The sequence below is a fragment of the Chamaea fasciata genome, unplaced genomic scaffold (genome assembly GCF_029207755.1).
Source record: "Chamaea fasciata isolate MVZ Bird 193981 ecotype frontalis unplaced genomic scaffold, bChaFas1.0.hap1 SCAF_3, whole genome shotgun sequence".
Taxonomy (NCBI): Eukaryota; Metazoa; Chordata; class Aves; order Passeriformes; family Sylviidae; genus Chamaea; species Chamaea fasciata.
The window spans coordinates 82,719,504-82,738,202 of NW_027094088.1; the positions used below are offsets into that span (position 1 = coordinate 82,719,504).

Below are 18,699 nucleotides of genomic sequence, written 5' to 3' on the forward strand. Positions count from 1 at the left end.
TTTGTTCTGATACGTTTAAGAGATCAGAATACTAATTCCTGTCAGCTGCAGAACTATTACATAATACAATGCATTAAAATCATTTATGTTTTTCAGTTACTTTTTTTAACATGACATATTGCTAGAGCAAGTATTTACAAAATGGTCCTGGTTTTCAAAATAGCAAACTCTGCCACTGTTAGGTACAATTCTAGAGACTGCACAAACCCTCATTGTTAAATTTCATAGCATGCTGCAAACACATGTGGAAAGAAAATGTAACGTTGCAAACTGAACAACTGAAGGTTCAGAATGAAGAAATAATGCTGAAAATGCCCTGAGACAGTAGATACACAAGAACTCCATCACAGAACTGACATTCAGAACAAGTAGCTTTCTTCTCACAAACTTGCTTTCCCTCAATTCTTCCTTTCTTTGGCCTGCACAAAGACAAATGAATCTCTTCCTTTCTCTTGTTTCTTGACTAAATAGGAAAAGATAAATTCTCCTTCCTCCATTTCACCTTCTTGCTCCTGCATTTATCAGCTACTTGAATGGAATAGAGAAAAAATTTGCCAAATTCTAAGCACTTTGGTAAAGGTGCAAGAAAAACCCTTGTTGGACTTTGTGCCCATTTCTTCAGCAAGGTTTCCATTGACCTAGAGTTTGAGACCTAGGGGAAAGCACGGATGGGGTAGATTTAGCCTGTGGACAACTCCATACAGTCCCCAGTTATATTCCAGAACAAATTTACTTTAATTAAAAACATGTATAATTTGCCTATGATTGACAACAACTGTAGGAGAGAGCAGGTGAAGCAATATCCATCAGTTACTGTCATCCAATACGGTTACTAGTTCAAAAAAAAAGTAGCCTGGGTGAAATAACCCTACCTAGTTAAATACTCCACATAATTAAAGAATATAAGCAGCAAATATATAATTTGAGGAAAGCTAAAGTTCAAAAAAAATGTAGAAAAGTATTTTTTGAAAAAGTTTTTCCAATGGATGCTACAGTAGCATCACTAGAAAAAAAAGCATTTTGGTAGAAAATGTACTGCAAAAGAAGCACATTTACAGTCTAAAAGCAGCACCAGATTTTGAATCCTAACACATTATTTCTCTCTGTAAACACACTTCACATGGATGGCAAAAGCACCATCCAACAAGGTAATTATTATGGGATTTTGGGAGACAAGGACAGATAGGCATAGTGCAGCTGTCAAGTCCCCCAGGCAGTTCACTGCACATGAGTATTTAATAAAATTCAGAGAGGTTGCATTTAGCATCACCCTCCTACTGTTCCTTGTTGGCTCCACTGTGCCCAGCAGAACAAAACCTTTGTTATACTCTGAGCACAGTGATTTCAGCCAAGCTATTTATTCACTGTGACCTATTAGGACTCACATGATCTACTTGCACACAAAAGGTCCCTAAGAAAGAGAGAAAAATTACCAGCTCTTTGGGTTGCTGGAAGGAAAAAAAGGAAAAAAAAAAAAAAAAAAGTACTTGTCAAAATTCTAATACTGATAGCAGTCAAGTAGTTTCTAAACCACGCTACCAGAGAAAAAATTATGTCTATTTAACAATATCTAAAATAGTCCAATCCACTATCCTTGTACATGCAGTAAGCCATGTGAGAAGATGATATTGCTGTATTTATTAGAGTATGTTTGCTTTTAGATGCACAATTTTAGAATACGCTAGTGAAAGAGGCTTAATGCATTAATCATTGAGATGCTGTAATGAGTATGCTGAACTCATTTTTGACACCCCCAAAATAAAACACGGGAAAAATAAGATCTGCTGGCAAAAAAACATAGCTCCTTGTGTTTGCAGACTTTTGAAACCACATAGTGCTAATAACACCCCAGGCTTATCAAGGGACCAGGACAAATATGCTGATCAGAAAATCCTGACAGTTTTAATCCAAAGTAAACTTAAACCTGTAAGAAAAAATTAGAAACCTTCCTTGACACTGTCACTTGAGAAACAATGACATGGTGTGCCTCATAATGGTGGTAGCTTGATATGTCCCACCAAACATTCTCAAAAGGAAAATATACAGACAAGCCTTAGGTGTGTGTTACATGTACAGCAGCCAAAACAAATCTGTTCTCAAGAGGCTGAATCAGCACTTTGCTGCCAGCATCTCCAGTGGGGGGCCATCTGAATCTGACATGGTTATAATTTGTTCAAAGCCCTTCTGCTTCTATTTAACACTTTCACTTAAAAGGAATGTGAAATTAAGGCTATTCTTGAAAAATGGGCTCTAATAATACTGAATTAAGAAAGCAGAAAATCTTGGTAACAAGATCAGCATACAAAATTATTTTCAAAAAAATTCATAATGTAAAAAATTCAAAAGATATATTTCAGTAAAGGGAAGTGGGTGGTGGTAAGCTGAGAAGAATTAAAAAGTATAAATGCAAGATGGAATATACCCAGGTAAGTAGTAAGTCAACAGAGAAAGATCAGAAATTATTTTGCATCCCAATCTGAATTAAGTAAAAAATGTTATTGACTTTCAAAACCTGCAATGTTTTGTTTGCATATTGCCATGCATTACTATGAATGCCATCTGTACTGCATAATATGCAATTTTCTACTCTAATGTTATCCACAATACTGATAAAGCTTCTCCTGGATGAATACATCAAAGATTTTGCTGTCAATTTAAACATGGTCTAGAAAAGAGCAAACAGTAAAAACTTGGTCAATATTTTCCACTGGAGACACTTTTTTCCTGCAAGACCGACATCTTCCTATACATTAAGCTTGTAACGAAGGGAAAAAATTACTTGTAATACTCCATATCATCAGACAAGGCAGCAAGATGACAACTACTCAAAGTCCCCAATTTCTAGTAACTGGTGGGGGAGAGAGAGGAGGAATTTACACTGAGCAGGAAGAAAAGAATCTACTCTCCAGAAATGGACTATTTAATACATAATTAAGAGGTCTAGATCTTGAGCTTTTAACTGAATGCAGAGTTACACATCACCCTCCCCCACTCCCCCCAACGTTACTTACCATTTGTCACTGCATTAGAACTTTTTCCATAATAATGATTTCCGCAATAAATTTCCAAAGATAAAATACGCAAGAAACTTAAATAAATCCCATTAATATAGACAGTTATGAGTTTCATATACTAAACTTTTGGTGTAATGTGAATAAAGTATTTCCAATTCTCTAAAACAATCTGATTGTTTCCATAAGTCAATAAAAAGCACGTGTGTACTCTTCCAAGGAGTGAAAGTTCATTAGCTTCCTAATTAAATAATTGATACATTTAGCTGAACACTAAGAATTACTTTTAAAGTGCTCAAAACTGCTTAGTCCAAGTTCAGCTTTTGATGTGATGTTTCCTTGAACTTGAGAAAATACTCAACAGAGTTAAAATGTTAAAACACACAGTTCAGCTGCAGGCATCTTAGCTAGGATCCCTGACAGTTTGCATGCTAGGATCAATCTCAGCAAGAGAAAATTTGTGGTGGAAGCTAGAGGATTTTCATAAATAAAAGGTAACTGTATTGTCATTTTCATAAAACTCAGTTTTGCAAGAGTCATAAATTTCATGGTTTTGAAATGTTGTCACCAGTACCATATTTACACATATTCTTTGCCCTTATTCTTTCTCCATGTGTATAACAGAAAGAAATCACTATCTTGCTTCTGTGCCTAGGAAGTTACCTTGATAATAGCTAGAGGAGAAAAAAAAAAGCCACCACCAAAATAACACACTTTCTATATGTGTTTTTGTGAAACATTATTAACAGTCAAGATCAAATGTGTGTTTACCAAAACAAGCAAAAAGCAGCACATTTCTGGATTACCATTTGCAGGGGTGTTTTTGAAGTTGAAACTTTATTTCAGAATAATTAAATATGACAAACACAAAGACACTGATCACTGACACATTAAGAAGGGTGGATATACCTACTGTCCTCTAACTAAAGCATCCCAGCCATAATTATTACACGGCAGCACTCACAGTAGCACTGTGTAGCCCTCCTGACAAAGACTGAAGTGTCTTCTGAAAGACTTTAGGTAACTGCATTAACATTCCGTGATAGAGTGCGCCTGATAAACCTTTTAGCATATCAAATTTGCTGCGCAGGCTGTGGATTTAACCGGCTGACTGCTATACTTCCTTTGGCCACACAGCGTACTCACTGACACACGAGAGATTTTATACAACACAGGAGCTACTTATTCCGAGTGCATAGCACCGAAAGCCTGCTAGCCTTCAGCACCCTGATCGAAGGGGCGTAACCTGCGCTTGGTAAAACATTAAAAGAGGCGCTTCAGAGAGTTGCGCTTGGGCCGAGCGCACCCCAGCTCAACCCTGCAGCTGGTTCAGCGGGAGCTGGGGCCGATCGGGCCGGGGGGTGAGAAAGGCGCGGCGCGGAGCCGGCCCCCGCCCCGGCCCCCGCCCGCCCCGCCCCGGCCCCCGCCCGCCCCGCCCCGGCCCCCGCCCGCCCCGTCCCGTCCCGCCGGTGTCGCCACTCACTTGATGACCGTGCCCTTGGCGCCCCCTGCCGTGGTGAGCATGACGCGCGAGGTGAGGCTCCCGCGCAGATCGTCCTCGTCCAGCCCCAGCAGGGCCGCGCAGCGCTCCAGCGCCGCCTGGCTCCGCGCGCGCGGCGTGCAGCCCCCTGCGAACACAGCGGCACCGGCAGCCGTCAGGGAGCTGACCTTTGCCTCTGGAAACCACCTCAGGGCAGTTCAGCGCTCAGAAACCTAGGGAAAGCCCTTCAAAACACACACAAAAATAACACCCCGCCCAAAAACTACGCGTGAAATTCTGTATTTCTAGAACGCCGTCCAGGCTCCTTGTAGGGAAGAAGTATCCCAAAATGCAAAAGTGCTAACCCCTACAGACTAATTCCAGGCTCCCTTGCTATGCAGCAGAAGTGCCTGCTAAGGCAGACTCCTGGCGCTTGGATTTTTCAGATAAGGCTCTGTACGTGTCCCAGGTAAACAGCTGAAGGTCCACTCCCTGCTGCTCTGCACCTGCCTTGGCGCCAGGGCTCAGCCAGCAGAGATCTCCAGCTGGGACACCACCTACTTTAGTAAAATCTAGCACTTATTTGCATGCATTTCCTTTTGCTTGCAGTAGAGCAGCAACAGAATTTTAGAGGGTCTCTGGAGCAGTTCAAATGCACACCCTGTGTGAAGACACATAAGGTGAGGGAAGAACAAGTATTTGGAATTTAGAAGTTCAATACATTCATTTACATTTTAGAAGTTCATTTGCATTTTAGAAGTTCCATAATTTATTCCAGAAAATATTGGGTCTGAACTTCAATACTTAGAGGACATAAGTTCTCTAAATCCTGACTTTCCTTGCCATCTGTGGTTCCCACTCTTCTTGTTCATTTCCTCCTCAAACTTACATTTGTGCCTCTTTCACTGTTCCCCCTTGTCAATGCCTAAGTCACAACTCACAACTCACAAAAACTCACAAAACAGGGAAGCTCTCTGGGAAGCTTTACTGTTTTGAGCTACACAAAGCCACTACCCATCTCTAAATCTGCATCTTCCCAAGATTCATTCTCATTAATCATGTTCATTTCAGTCATCTTCATGAAGATGGCAACAGCATGAACTGACACTGGGGAGATTCTGATTTGATCTACAGAGTAGAGAGAGGAAAGAAAAAAAAAACCACAACCCAAAAAACCCCCAAAACAACCCACCTCTATGCCAATCCTAAGCTACCCAGTCTGAATTCAGCACTGGCCCTGATTTGACACATGGGACTAGAGCCCACCCATTATCTCCTCTGAACAGAATGTTTTGTACAGTACTGTGCTGATTCTGTACTTGGGGTCAGGAGCCAGTGAACATGTAAGGTTATTACTCATTTAATTCATCATTCAGAACACCTTTTAAAATGTTTTTTGGTCTGCTCTTCCAAACAACTGCATCAACGGCACTACATCCTTGAAGTAGGACCAGGAGGAACCAATCTTGCAACTCAAGATAGACCTACATACTTATTTTTTCTACTATAGTTGTATTTGTAGTACATCCAGACCCAGAGGAATCAGTCCTTCAGGAATATATGAACAGCAGTTCTCAATTTAGAGAGGCTGATTTCAGTAGTAAGGTAATAAGGATAATTCCCAAATCATTAATTCGCCTTCGTCAACCTTCATGCACATTTCTGCAATTAAGTCCCAACTACACTTGTACTGCTTCATCCTGTGTGCAATGTCTTAAAATTAGAAAGTTGTATTTACCTAAGTTTTTGCTGTAACTTTTTTTTTCTTCACCTCTCAAAATACTAACATGATGTTATTTTTGGAAGCCAAAGGACATAATGCCTTTCCCTACAGATGGAGTTGCTAATTTCTAATTTCAAGATATTTTAATGACGTTAGAGAGAAATTGGGCTTTAAAACTATCGTTAAAATACAAGTATTCTTTCAAGACACAAAGTGGCCCTTTTCTTTACCTCAAACTTTTCACTGAACAAGTTCTTGAACAATTTCTTGCACAAATAGTGCAAGGCTATTTGCTTTAAGAGCATTTAAAGAAGTACAACTTTAAAACAGGCAAACTTGACTTCAAAAAGGGGTGAATTAAGACTGAATTACCCATGAACACAAAGAAGGTTTCAAAAGCACTAATTCACATGCAAAGGAAGCATCTCTAATCAAGAGATATTTTCAGTATTTTTACAAAAAACAATTCATATTTCATCTGACCTGAAGTACTCCCAGCTTCCTCAAAATCGATATTTCCAAGGTGAAGGACACCGGCCACTACTCTAAAAAGGTCAAGTTTTTCTTCATCATCCAGTCCAATCCTTTTCATTGCTGTGCACATTCTATTGAAATCTCCATGATCATCTAACAATGGATCCTTCAAGGAACCTTCTTTAAGATACTATAAAACAAGAAAAACCAAAAATTTTATGTAAGTGCTTTAAATTAAATGTAAGCAAATATTTCCAGTCAAGAATAAGTCATAACAAAAAGCATACTAAAGCATGCCAAACTAAGTATAGAGATTCAAGTTCTTCATACAATATAGGCTTCGCAAGAACCTTAGTTTATTTTAAATTGTTGATACTTGAAAGCATGATCTTCAAACTTAAATTTCAAAGCAAACTTTGAACTATCTTCTGAAAGCAGAAGCTAGAGAGAATGTGACTGCTAAGGACAGGGGAATATGAGATAGTGAGCAGAGGGAAGGAAGACTTTGGCTAAGGGAGCTATTGGAGCATTTAATACAAAGGAGTCCTTCTAGCCCCAAGCAGCTGAAAGAAGATGGAAGTCCTTGCAATAGGATGACAGAAGGATAGGAGTACAGGACAAATCAGAACCAGGAGAGTTACCCCTATTCTAAACAGACTTACTTAGAGAAATATACTAGCTAACTTTTGCCGGTTATTAAGAAACAGAAAAGTTGTTTGCAGTGGTCTATGGGTTAGAAGAATACAGGCTATGTTCTGAAATACAAATTTAACATTTTGCTGAGTTTTCTAATTTAAATACATTGAAAGCTATTTTAGATATAAACCAGTTTATACAGTAGAAAGCAACACATCTGCATGCAATCAAGGAACTACATGAACATGCACAGACTGAGCTACGTTTTTACACTTATTTTAAAGTTTTCGATTAAAAAGAAGAATTAGCTAAATAAAAGCTTTGTTAATGTCAAATAAACTAACATGATTTTTATCAACAAAACACCACATGCATCTGAAAAATTCACTTCACACAACATGTAGGCACATCAATAACATTAAACTACATGTTAATTATGTAAAATGATCACCTCATCTTCCTGATAAGGAAAACACAAAAATAATTGAAGTATTAATTGACTATTCCAGCTACTTTTATTCAAATAAACAATCTGAATATTTTTTATAAAATGACAGAGTAAATACTACATTTCCAATTTAAAAACCTGAACAAGGCAATATATTTCCTGTTTAAACAGCTATACTAGGTTTAAATATCATTTAGCTTTGATCCTTTTTGATTCTTCAAACAGTTATGGCAGTTACAGATAAGTATTATGGTATCATATGTTCTGCTACTCCATGTCCTATATATATTTTCAGAACTATTCTCTGGGTATGTTTTAATTTAGACAAACACTCATTTCAAATCAACTCTTCTCTTATTTCGAGTCCATGAGAGGACAAGTTTTTTGACAACACCCACCTGTAAATCACATCAATAACAGAAGATTGCAAAGGTTCATCTTCCAGTAGCAAAAATAAGTGAATGTTGATACTCTCTGCCTACTCACAACAATTCTTCATGAAAGGCAAATTGGGTAAACTGAGGCAAAATTCCCCAATGCTAGCCTATATGCCTAACAAGAATAAAGTATGGTAAAGCTGGTAAGCTTTCTGCCTCACAGTGGTATCAAGTAAGTATTTTTGTATCTGACTTTCCACCATCCCTGATTATAGAAAATAGCCTACATTTAATAACAGAAGTCAGGACTACATGCCCAGTGTTACAATAGTACAACCACTAGAAATCCTAGGGTAGAGTTGACAATGTTGACTCGAGCAAAGGAAATATCTATACACTCTCTCATAGCTGAGCATGAGCTTCAAGACCAAGTTAGGAAAGAGATGGCAGGGCCACTTGGTGGAAAGAGGCTCTTGAGTAAAGTTATTTTTGTATTTTTGTCAGATATATATGCTACTGAATCACAAATTTGGATTTGATTAACATTTGAAATATCTTCCAGCTACACAAATGTGAGGAGATGAAAATTTTATTAGATAACAGAGTAGAAGTTTAATTAAGTGTTTTAACAACTTCCAATTCATATATACTAATAATTCAGGACAAATTCTTTAATATCCTCATATGAACAGCTCAAAGGTTTAAGTGCTACAAATTCTGGTAATTCCAGTTCTAAAAAAAAATGTAAACAGAGATGGGGGAAGAAAATTTAAATGTTTTGAAGCTTTAGACTTTCATTCAGGAGCCATGTCTGGCACAACTAGCAGTTAATAGCAAGGGGAAAACAAAAACCTTTAAAGTGCACTGAGAGGGAGAATATAGTCATGGCTAGAAGCAAGGTTGCACTACTGATTTACAGAACAGTTTGGAGCATCATTTCAAAACTCCAGGTAGTAAAAATGGCTCCAGAAAAAAACATTGCTTCTGACCTATTCCTACCAGTAGTTAAGATTTGCAGAAAGAAAATTACAAAAGTATTAGATTTTTGTTTCTCACAGAAGACAAACTGCATCATTAATGTTACATTACAATAATATTACATTACTGTAAGAATGAAGAGGAAACCATTTTATATATACTGTTCCATTTGGGATTTTATGATGCACGTTAAAATGTATTTCTAGGACTGAACTCCAGTGCAGAGTTCTGAATACAGCAGCTTTGAGCGTACCCTCTTAAACCTATAAAGATGTGTAAAATGAACATTTCATTCCACACCGTAAAACTGTAATCACTTTCAACTCTATCTCTATTACTTAAAAATATAAACTAACTGAAGATAAAAACATACCTCAGGACTCTTGCGATTTTGCAAAATCTGCTTGTCTGTCTCTTTGTTAGCGAAGAATCTGGTACAGCCTCGATTTAAATACTGTAATAATAAAAAAGTGGGAATGCATACTTAAAGATAAAAGTAACGAAAACATATGCTTTTATTTAAGGCTTGCCCTACATGGCTTGATGTAACCATTTGATACAAACAACATGGCAACTGCTCATAATTCATTCCTTGGAAATGTATTTATTTACATCTACAAAATTAAAGAACTGCAACAGTAATAAACTTCTATTGACAGTTTCTTGATTTTGACAACTAAAATACTTTTTGATACAAAAAGTATTAATTAAGTCACACAATATTTTCTTACTTTTTTATTCTATTAAACCTATTCAAGGAATCCAGGATTACAGCAAAAATAACCTAAATTAAGAACCAAAATAATTAATTTTCTGGCCTATGTGTAATATGAAATTACTAACTTTTCCTCACCAAATATTTCTATAGGTAGTAGGAGACATAGTTCTATTAAAAAGTCTGAAGAATATTTAAAGCATGGTCCAAGCAGAAGGCTTATTTAGATCCTGGCTTCTGATATCTACCTCATGTTGTGTAAGCTCAGATTTACTGTTCAGTATATAAGACTGAATTTAGATTTAGATAATTACTGTTGCTTTCAGCAAAATGGGATCACCAGCTTTTTCTTTCTGATTTGCTCATCTGAATGTAAGAATTCCATCCAAAAGCTTGGAAAGAGCCCTTTGTCTGAAGGAAGTGAACTGATTCTTTACTCTTTGATTGAACAAAGATGTTTTCTAATAGGTGAACATAGACAATTCTACTCTCTGATTAAAAATTACATGAAAAATTCCAAAACCCCGAAATATTCCTCAAAGCATTTCTAACAGCAGAAGAAAACTTGGTGACAAATTTAATATTAAAATGAAATGACAACTGTTCAAAGCTAGCTTGGTGTTTAACAAAGTACTGAAGTTTTCTTTATCAGCCAATAAGAATGCAAAACACAGCATATTTTAAACACAATATATCCCTGTAGTACAGCATTCATAACACAATCCCAGAAACTGGGGATGGAAAGTGAAAAGGTTATACTTTTCAAAAAAAGAGTGTGGAAACTTATCTGACAGGTTGAGAATGTGAACCAGCATGGTATTAAACGACAAGCTATATAATATACATTTAATCATAAGATAATGGCTTTCCTTTGAAAGCTAAAACCTTGTGTAAATTTATATATTAAAATAGGAAGAAATTAAATTTTTAAAAGAACACAAATACACAGTTTCAAGTCATCATACAGTACATCTAAATACCTTGGCTTTTGGTTTGTATGGTTGTTGTTTTTGTTTGTTTGGTTGGTTTTTTTTTAAGTACAACACACCATTGTAACTTCAGCGATTCAAACATAAGGCAATATGACTTCTCTTACTGAAATTTAGATGTGAAAGAAGTTCACAGCTTCTCGTCCCTATCTACTGTTATCTGGGTACAGAATTACACCAGGTACAGATTTACTGTGCATCTTTACTTTCACAGCCATATGACTCAATACAAGGCACAAAGACCTACAAGGTTCAGCACAGAGTTTCCTCATGACCCTGAATATCTGAAAACTTCTGCTGGGCAGTCGAAAACACACGCTGCATGCTTTCATGTGAGTTGTGCTGAAGAATGGGTGTGTAAGAAACCTGCAGAACTGCAGGGCTACTTGCATAATCCTTAGCCAAGTAAATTCTCACTTCCCCAGGGAACCTGCAGGGGAAGGATGAACTAATAGAGAGGTAATGGCCATTAGTGCTGCTGCAATCCAGAGGACAGGTCAGGCAGGTGCAGCCATTGTTTTGGTTTACACGCCCAGAGCAATGTCTCCCTATGCCGTGATGGCCAAATGGATGGGGAGGAGATTCCAAAGGATCGCTTCAGTCAAAGGGAATTAAGCCAAGGAGTAAAGAGAATTAAGTTATCCTTTATCTTTTAATAATGTTTTGCTTCTTTGGAAAAAAAAAAAAAACCAAACAAAAAACGAAAACAAAAAAACCACCCTTAAATTTGAGATGGTCTTATTTCCAACAAAATGCACTTTAAAGAAACCAGGCTTGAGTCTTAGAACTCAAGCTGGCCCTAATTTGGACTTTGACGCGATAAGCCATAAGGCTTAAGACAAGGGGCACAATGGAGCCAATGCAAAACTGTGACTTTAAGGGATGAGCTTTTCTAAATAACCAATTTTAGAGTTTGAGGTTTTTTATTAATATATTTCTTGTAAAAAATAGTACTGATAAGAAAATACTGATCAACCAGCAAACTTTGCCTTGTGTAATATCACAATCTATTATCGGAAGCTTGAAAGATGGCATTTGTATTAATTCTGAACCAGACATGCAGTCAACAAAATGTGGTAAAAAAAAAAAAAGTGACACAGGCATGCTTATTCAGAACTATTTTATGATGGAAACTGAAGTAACAAATGAGAATAAAGAACAAAAATCATCTTGACACAAGAAATGCAAATTTAGGAGGAAAAATTGATCTTTTACAGTTTTGTTTTTCTGAAAATCTCCCTTAAAATGATACTTGATGAAAATTTAATGCAATATGGGTAACTTTAAGAATATTTCTATTCATTTACAAGCTTACAAAGATGAAAATTATTGTAAGGTTTTGTTTGTTTGAGTTTAATTAAAGATAATCTGTTTTAAGGGAGAGAAAAGCTGTGTTATTTTTTTTTTAATTTAACATGCAGAGTGGACCTTTCACATGCAAGGAACTCAGAATTCAAATAGTAACTTATGGTAAAGCAGTAAAATCTTTAATGGAAATTAAAGTGCCTGCTACGATCTTAGTAGAAGTCAAAAAAAAAAAAGTCACACTGTGATAAGGCTGGTGTGACTATAAACTCTTTATACGCGAAATATGCAAGAAAGTGTCCTCTGGAAAAGAAGTCAGGCTGTTAAGTACTGTCCTGCACCAACCTGATTTTAAGAAGGTTTTAAGTCTGACCCTGACATCTACAACCTTGGGTGCTCTCATGAGCAGAATTCTTGATTTTAAAAAAATCCCCAAGAGCAGGTAGGCAGCATATTCTAGAAATAAAAATCTCTTAACTTCAAGAAATAAATTTTAATGGAAAATTGTGCACAATTTGCACACAAAAAATGCACAATAAAAACATGTACTTGAAAATCTGTTCAACATTTTAGCTTTAAAACATACAAGAGAATACTGCAGAGTAACTGCAGAGTAAAGGAGAAAGTTTTGAAAAGTAGCTCCACATTTTACAAATACAAATAGTGTTGGGTGTTCTTAAGTATTGTGTTTGTTGGGTGTTTCAAAACAAAAACTTTCCTTCTAGGGAATGGAAGCAGTTCTTTCCTAGTAAGTGTCAGAACAAGTTTCCATCACATAGGTGAGTAGGAATAGACAAAACATAAAAAGATACAAACTAAATATTTAAAGAAATAATGTAAGGTCTATGAAGACCCCTAGGAATGCCTTGAGAAAGTAAGGAAACTTGTCCTAGAATACTGCCATAGCTTTTAGAAAGCGAGATCACCTTGATACCACAGTACAAATATACAGTGCACACAAAATGGAAGCGTAGCTCTTTGCCCATTTCCTGGTTCATCCATGAGGAGAGACAGGCTTGGCCAAGCCAAGAGGCAGCCTGTTTAGTGACCAGTGTACCCCCACCTTCCCCACAGCCTGATCTAGGTCTTGCCTGTGCAACCCCAACTTTGCACAAAACTGGCAGGACATTTGTATATTTAAAGCTTCTAGCCCACTGCTGAATTTTGATAGAACTGAGTACAAAAAGGAAAGCAACAGATAAGCACAGTCCAAGTTTTATTTAGAAATCCAAGTAGGAGGATCAACCAACAAAGAAAACACTCAGCACAATAACTTAATTCTTTGTTTGCAGTGCTTCTCATCTCATTTAAGATCAAGGATGTCTAAAGAGATGACAGTCATTTAGCTTATGTCCTTGTAATTCCACATTGTTGTATTACAAAACCCTTCAAAACCCAGGAGACTTGGTCTGCATATTTTAGGAATACACAAAATTCTGCTTCTGTGATGTTCCAAGCCAAATATAAGGCAAGAAATGATGAGAGATGGAAACAAATGACAGAACACAAGAAACAACCGACTAGTATTTACCAGGAGATTTGATTTGCACTGAAGAAATTCACAATTGACATCTGTAGAAGAGCCCATAACAACATTACTAACAGCTGGGTATGCAACAGTACATTTTCTGCAAAAGCACAGATTCCTCAATTTTAAGACAGAGAAAAATTATAGGAATTCTTCCAGTAAAGAAAAATGTCAGGTAGCTTTATTACAAGATCAAATAGATTTAACAAAAGGAAGATCTGGGTTTTTTTTTTTATAGGAATGAATCTGTCAAAGATAATAGAGATTTTAGTATGATCTATATGAAAAATTCATATATGACAATATGACAAGCATTACAAGTGCTGACTCTGATACTCACCCTAAAATTGTCAGGAGAGCTTAGATACAGCTTTTCCCTAATGTCTTCTGGAGCACCAGCACAAAGTCTGTAAAAGATATGATAATTCCTCTCTTCTTTGCCTTGCACACAGATCCTAGATTTCTCCAGAAGGTAGTGTGACACAAATCCACCAACCACTGAGTTCTAGGAAGAAGAAATATTTTTCTCGTTATCTGAATATTTGTTGTATTATTTGAGATTTACATTTTCAATTTACTTTTGCCTGATCATGACTCACTCAATAGAAACAGTTCCAAAGATTAAAAGCTCTCTATACCTAAAACATAATAACCCTAGAAAAAAACCCCATTGCTTATACCTAATACATATTAAGCCTAGAAAAAAAAAATTGCCTTTACCATTACTTCTCTCCCCAGCTCATGTATTGTATATACATACACTCTTCTTAAAAGGTCTTCTCCACCCCAAAAAGCAGAAATCTGTAGCAGAACCTCAGGAGTTACAGCAAAGAGTATTGCTACAGCCATCCTTACACTTTTTGGATGACAGTGCTATTACAACCTTCTTTAATTGCAGTTCACTGAGACTCTTGCAAAATAAAAGGAAGGGTTAAAATTATAGAGTACGTATTTGGACAACGTCTTAGGCAAATTGATTATGACATAATATTTTATTTCCAACACTCGCACTCCTTTATTGAGAAGGAATTCTGACACAGATTTTTGAGAGCTATTTGTTATCTGGCCTATCCCTGTGCCTAGAGAAATCTTAATAGCAAGGAAATTCCTGAGCTTAAGGACCATTACAGGAACTAAGAAGGACTAACTAACTGACAAATTTGATTGCAGTTATGCAGTCGTTCCCTCATTCAGGAGGTCTCAAGTCTGGTTGAGAAACCAGACCTAAAAAGGTGACCACAAAGTGACATGTGATGTCTTGTAAAAAAGGGGCTCAGGTAAACAGGCTGATCTTGCAGTGGACAGCTGAAACGAGCTTTGAAGCAGTTTCTGAAGATACTCAGAGGGCTATTTGCTTCAGCTGAAGCATTTAAACTGAAACACCACATAAGTGTTGACAAGTAGATGGACAGATCATGAATCCATCATCAGATCATGAATCCATCATTTTAAGTAAAAATTTTGATCCTTTCCATAACTTTATTAAGATAAACCAGACCAACAGATAAAGTCCCTCTACCTAGAAAGGAATTCAGTTATTTACTATCTAAACTATTAACAAAAGCTATGAAGTTAAATTAAAAACCAAGTGATGAAAACTTACGAAAAGACTAGATAATGAGCTTCAAGTCTGCAGGAAAAGAAACAAATTCTTGCAGTTGGTCTGTCCTCAGTCAGAAAGATGAGGAAGCCATGTATGCAATCTCCAGAGAACATCAACTGGAGTCTTCAACATGAACATACTGACCAACATTCATCCTTAATTGTGGAATGTGTGTATACATATGCCACGCAAACAAAGAAAAATTTTCTTAAGATACACGATTGAATAGTATTGCTATCAAAAAACCAATTCCTTGACATCTGTCACACACAGATTACTATGTGAAGTCACGAAATTTCATACAAATATATAAAAAAATCAGTAATTTTCTTGAAGTTGAAATACATTTATGTCTAATACACAACTCACACCTACTTGTGCATTATAGGAATGGATTAATACCTAACAGCAATTGAGATAGTTTTTATATGAGAAGATTCACATATGCAGTGAAGGGACCCATTTTTAATCTTTTGTGGGTGAAAGCAATTTTCCTACTGACTTGCCACTGTCTTCCAGTAATGAGACAGTACAGAGTGGCTCTGTTTTTTCTTTCAAGGTGACACAATAGAAATCGAATCTGTAAAGTAGGACAGTGACTATTTGCTGCAAGACTAGCAAGTCTGTTCGGCCTTCTGCCACTCTAGCATTTCCATTATATGGCAAAAAATCATCACTTGTTATCTGTAACAAAATTTCAGTACCTTTTCATTGAAGTGAATTTCAACAAATTTCCCAAAACGACTGCTGTTGTTGTTGCGAACAGTCTTTGCATTTCCAAAAGCTTCTAATAGGGGATTTGCTGTTTAAAAAAAATTAATTTTTGTAGTGTTAAAATTCAGTGAGGAAACTACCAAAAAGAAAGAGAGAACAAATATATCATAATTAATCGGGGAACTTATTTGGAATAAGGTTTGAAAATCAAACCTTATTTGAAAAATATTACCTATTAGAAATAATATATTTTGCAAATTATACTGGATATATTGTGGTGGAAAATAAAATTAAGTACTTAAGTATCTCGTAACACTGCAATATACTTGAATCAATACTACAAGAAATTCAGAGACAAATGTCAAAAATTACCCAGTGATGTCCTACTATAGGTAAATAACTGATACATAAACAACATGAGACAACACAGAATTTGACGCTTCCCAATTATTTATTATTCATGAAATCTAAACTACCCACTTATTCCACAGACAAAAATGCCACTTAAATGTCATGCATGGAATGTATTAGATTTATTTGGAAATTAATAAATATAATATTAGAAAAGTGTGTTGATTTCAAAAACCACTTAACACTGCCCTTTTAAATTAGGTCAATTAAGTGACTGATTTCGTTTTAGTGGCTGCTGCTTTTCAGCATGTTAAAGCCCATACAGAAAGAGTGGCAGTAAGCAATCTAATTCTCATATACATTTATACACACACACAAACATCATGCACAGTTTAAGCAGTTTGAAATTGCTTATCAGTTATGAAATAGAAGGCCTCTGAAAGACTGCATTTTACTAGCTTTGAAGATCAAAGAAAAATAGTTTACTGAATCATGTTAACAATAAACCACTAAAAATATCCGCAAGATATTTTAAAGCTTCTAGCTAAAAATAAGCACTGGAAACTAAGGGAGCAGAAACTCAGATTTAAAACTCCACTGACAACCATTTAAATATCTCCTCCTAAAAAAATTAAAGACTGAAGGAATGACATCAATTCTTGGATAAAATATGGGTGATAATGCATCATGTAATAGGACATGAGAATTAACATTTTTGGTTTGGCTGTATTTTCATTTTTTTAACAATTAAAGTTTCTAAAACTGCAAATCTGACTTCTTACAAGATCATTGATAACTATTCAGGCATTTTATGTAATATTAAGTTTTAAAGAAAGGACTATGAATAAAACCAAATTGCACAAAGTCTTTCAGCTAGGCTGAATGTTCCTCTAGTAATACATATGCCACAAGCATATTCATTAAAATCATGCCTAAAAAGCTTCAGAATTCATGCATCAGATGCTGTTCTAAATTAAAAAGACCAAACTCTTTGAGGAATACCTACAAGTACCAATTAATTTGCATCAGGCATTATCCAACTCTTGCCCACTTTCTGAGTTCTTTTAGCACACAGTGGATTTCACTAAGGAAGTGGTTTAAGCAGACCTACAGCAACAAAAGATTAAAGCCTGCAGTACTTCTCTTGAATAAGTGCTTCAAATTTGAAAACAGAAAAATTTAAAGCAAAAGTAAATGTATAATTTTTTTTAAGAAAAAGACATATAATCAAGAAATTTCAAAATAAATTTATTCTATGCTATAGAGGACTAAAACTGATGTATGAGGAATTATTAGATTGGCTGAGGGTTAGGTTTTTTTCAGATATTTCTATTTTTCTCAAAAAGCTATTTTCTGTTCAATTAGGAAGTACGTGCAACATTAAAGAGGCTCAATGAGAAAGATCAACACAGTCTCTCTTCACCTTGTTTGGGAGTCTACTGTAAAGATAGATACAGCCAATGTGCTGTTCTGAATTATGTGATTTCTGACAAAAAATTATGTAACAGAAAGAATATCCAGAAAAGGACTTCCCTACTTTATTTGACTTTGAGAACTTGATGGTCAGGAGGAGGAATTACATCTTCCTGGTACTAACAGATAGAAATGAAAAAACAGTCTTGTCCTTGCAGATTTTATGCAGTTTAAAATTCCATTTTGGGTACCACCTCAAGTACATTATCTGTGTGAAGTTCAATTCAAACACACACAAACATTTTCTAGATAAACAACCATATGATACTTTAATAAATGAGAATGAAGTAAATCATAAATAAAAATAAGTTTCAAAATCTAGGATCAAGATCAACTACCTGCAAATTATGCTCTAGAAAGTCTGATAGTATTAATATGCTAGCCTTTATTCACTTGCTCTTGAGTCACATTTCCGAAAAAAGATAACGTTGAAACATTTAGTTAAATGAAAGAAACTTCAATACCTTCTACAATTCTATCATCAATATCTTGGCCACTACCATAGGATTCTGTCAAATACCTGTAAAGCAAAATAAAAATATCAGTATCATTCATCTCATGTCAGGTTTCCTCAATTAAGCAAGGTTTAACATGGCTGTGCACAAATACTAATTACCACAGGGAAAGCATTCTGATTTTAAGTTTCAAATACCTATGCACTTTGAAATAAACTTTAACTTTACTTTAAACTTTTAACTTTTCTTTTTTGTTAGAACAAAAATATTCTTTCACACTTCATTTTTTTCAATTCTCCAAGGCCTGCTAGAAATTTCTTTTCAATGTGCATATGAAAATTATAGTTTAATAGAAATATAATCAAACTATTACCGTATTATCTGTATTTATTAATAATCTTATCAAACACAGAAGGCTGCATGTCTATTTCCTGAATTT

The 18,699-nt window shown here is 35.8% G+C and overlaps 1 protein-coding gene across 4 annotated transcripts in view; it reads right to left on the minus strand.

Annotated features, from left to right (window-relative positions):
* The window catches only part of MYO6 (myosin VI), a 102,025-nt gene that overhangs the window by 38,763 nt on the left and 44,563 nt on the right, over positions 1-18,699 (minus strand). For all 4 annotated transcript variants that reach the window (XM_066179657.1, XM_066179660.1, XM_066179659.1 and 1 more), the window contains exons 7-12: positions 18,270-18,325; positions 15,972-16,069; positions 14,005-14,169; positions 9,501-9,581; positions 6,698-6,878; positions 4,495-4,639 (exon numbers count right to left, since the gene is read on the minus strand). In XM_066179657.1, the coding sequence (XP_066035754.1) occupies positions 4,495-4,639; positions 6,698-6,878; positions 9,501-9,581; positions 14,005-14,169; positions 15,972-16,069; positions 18,270-18,325 (726 nt within the window). The remainder of the gene's footprint in view (positions 1-4,494; positions 4,640-6,697; positions 6,879-9,500; positions 9,582-14,004; positions 14,170-15,971; positions 16,070-18,269; positions 18,326-18,699) is intronic.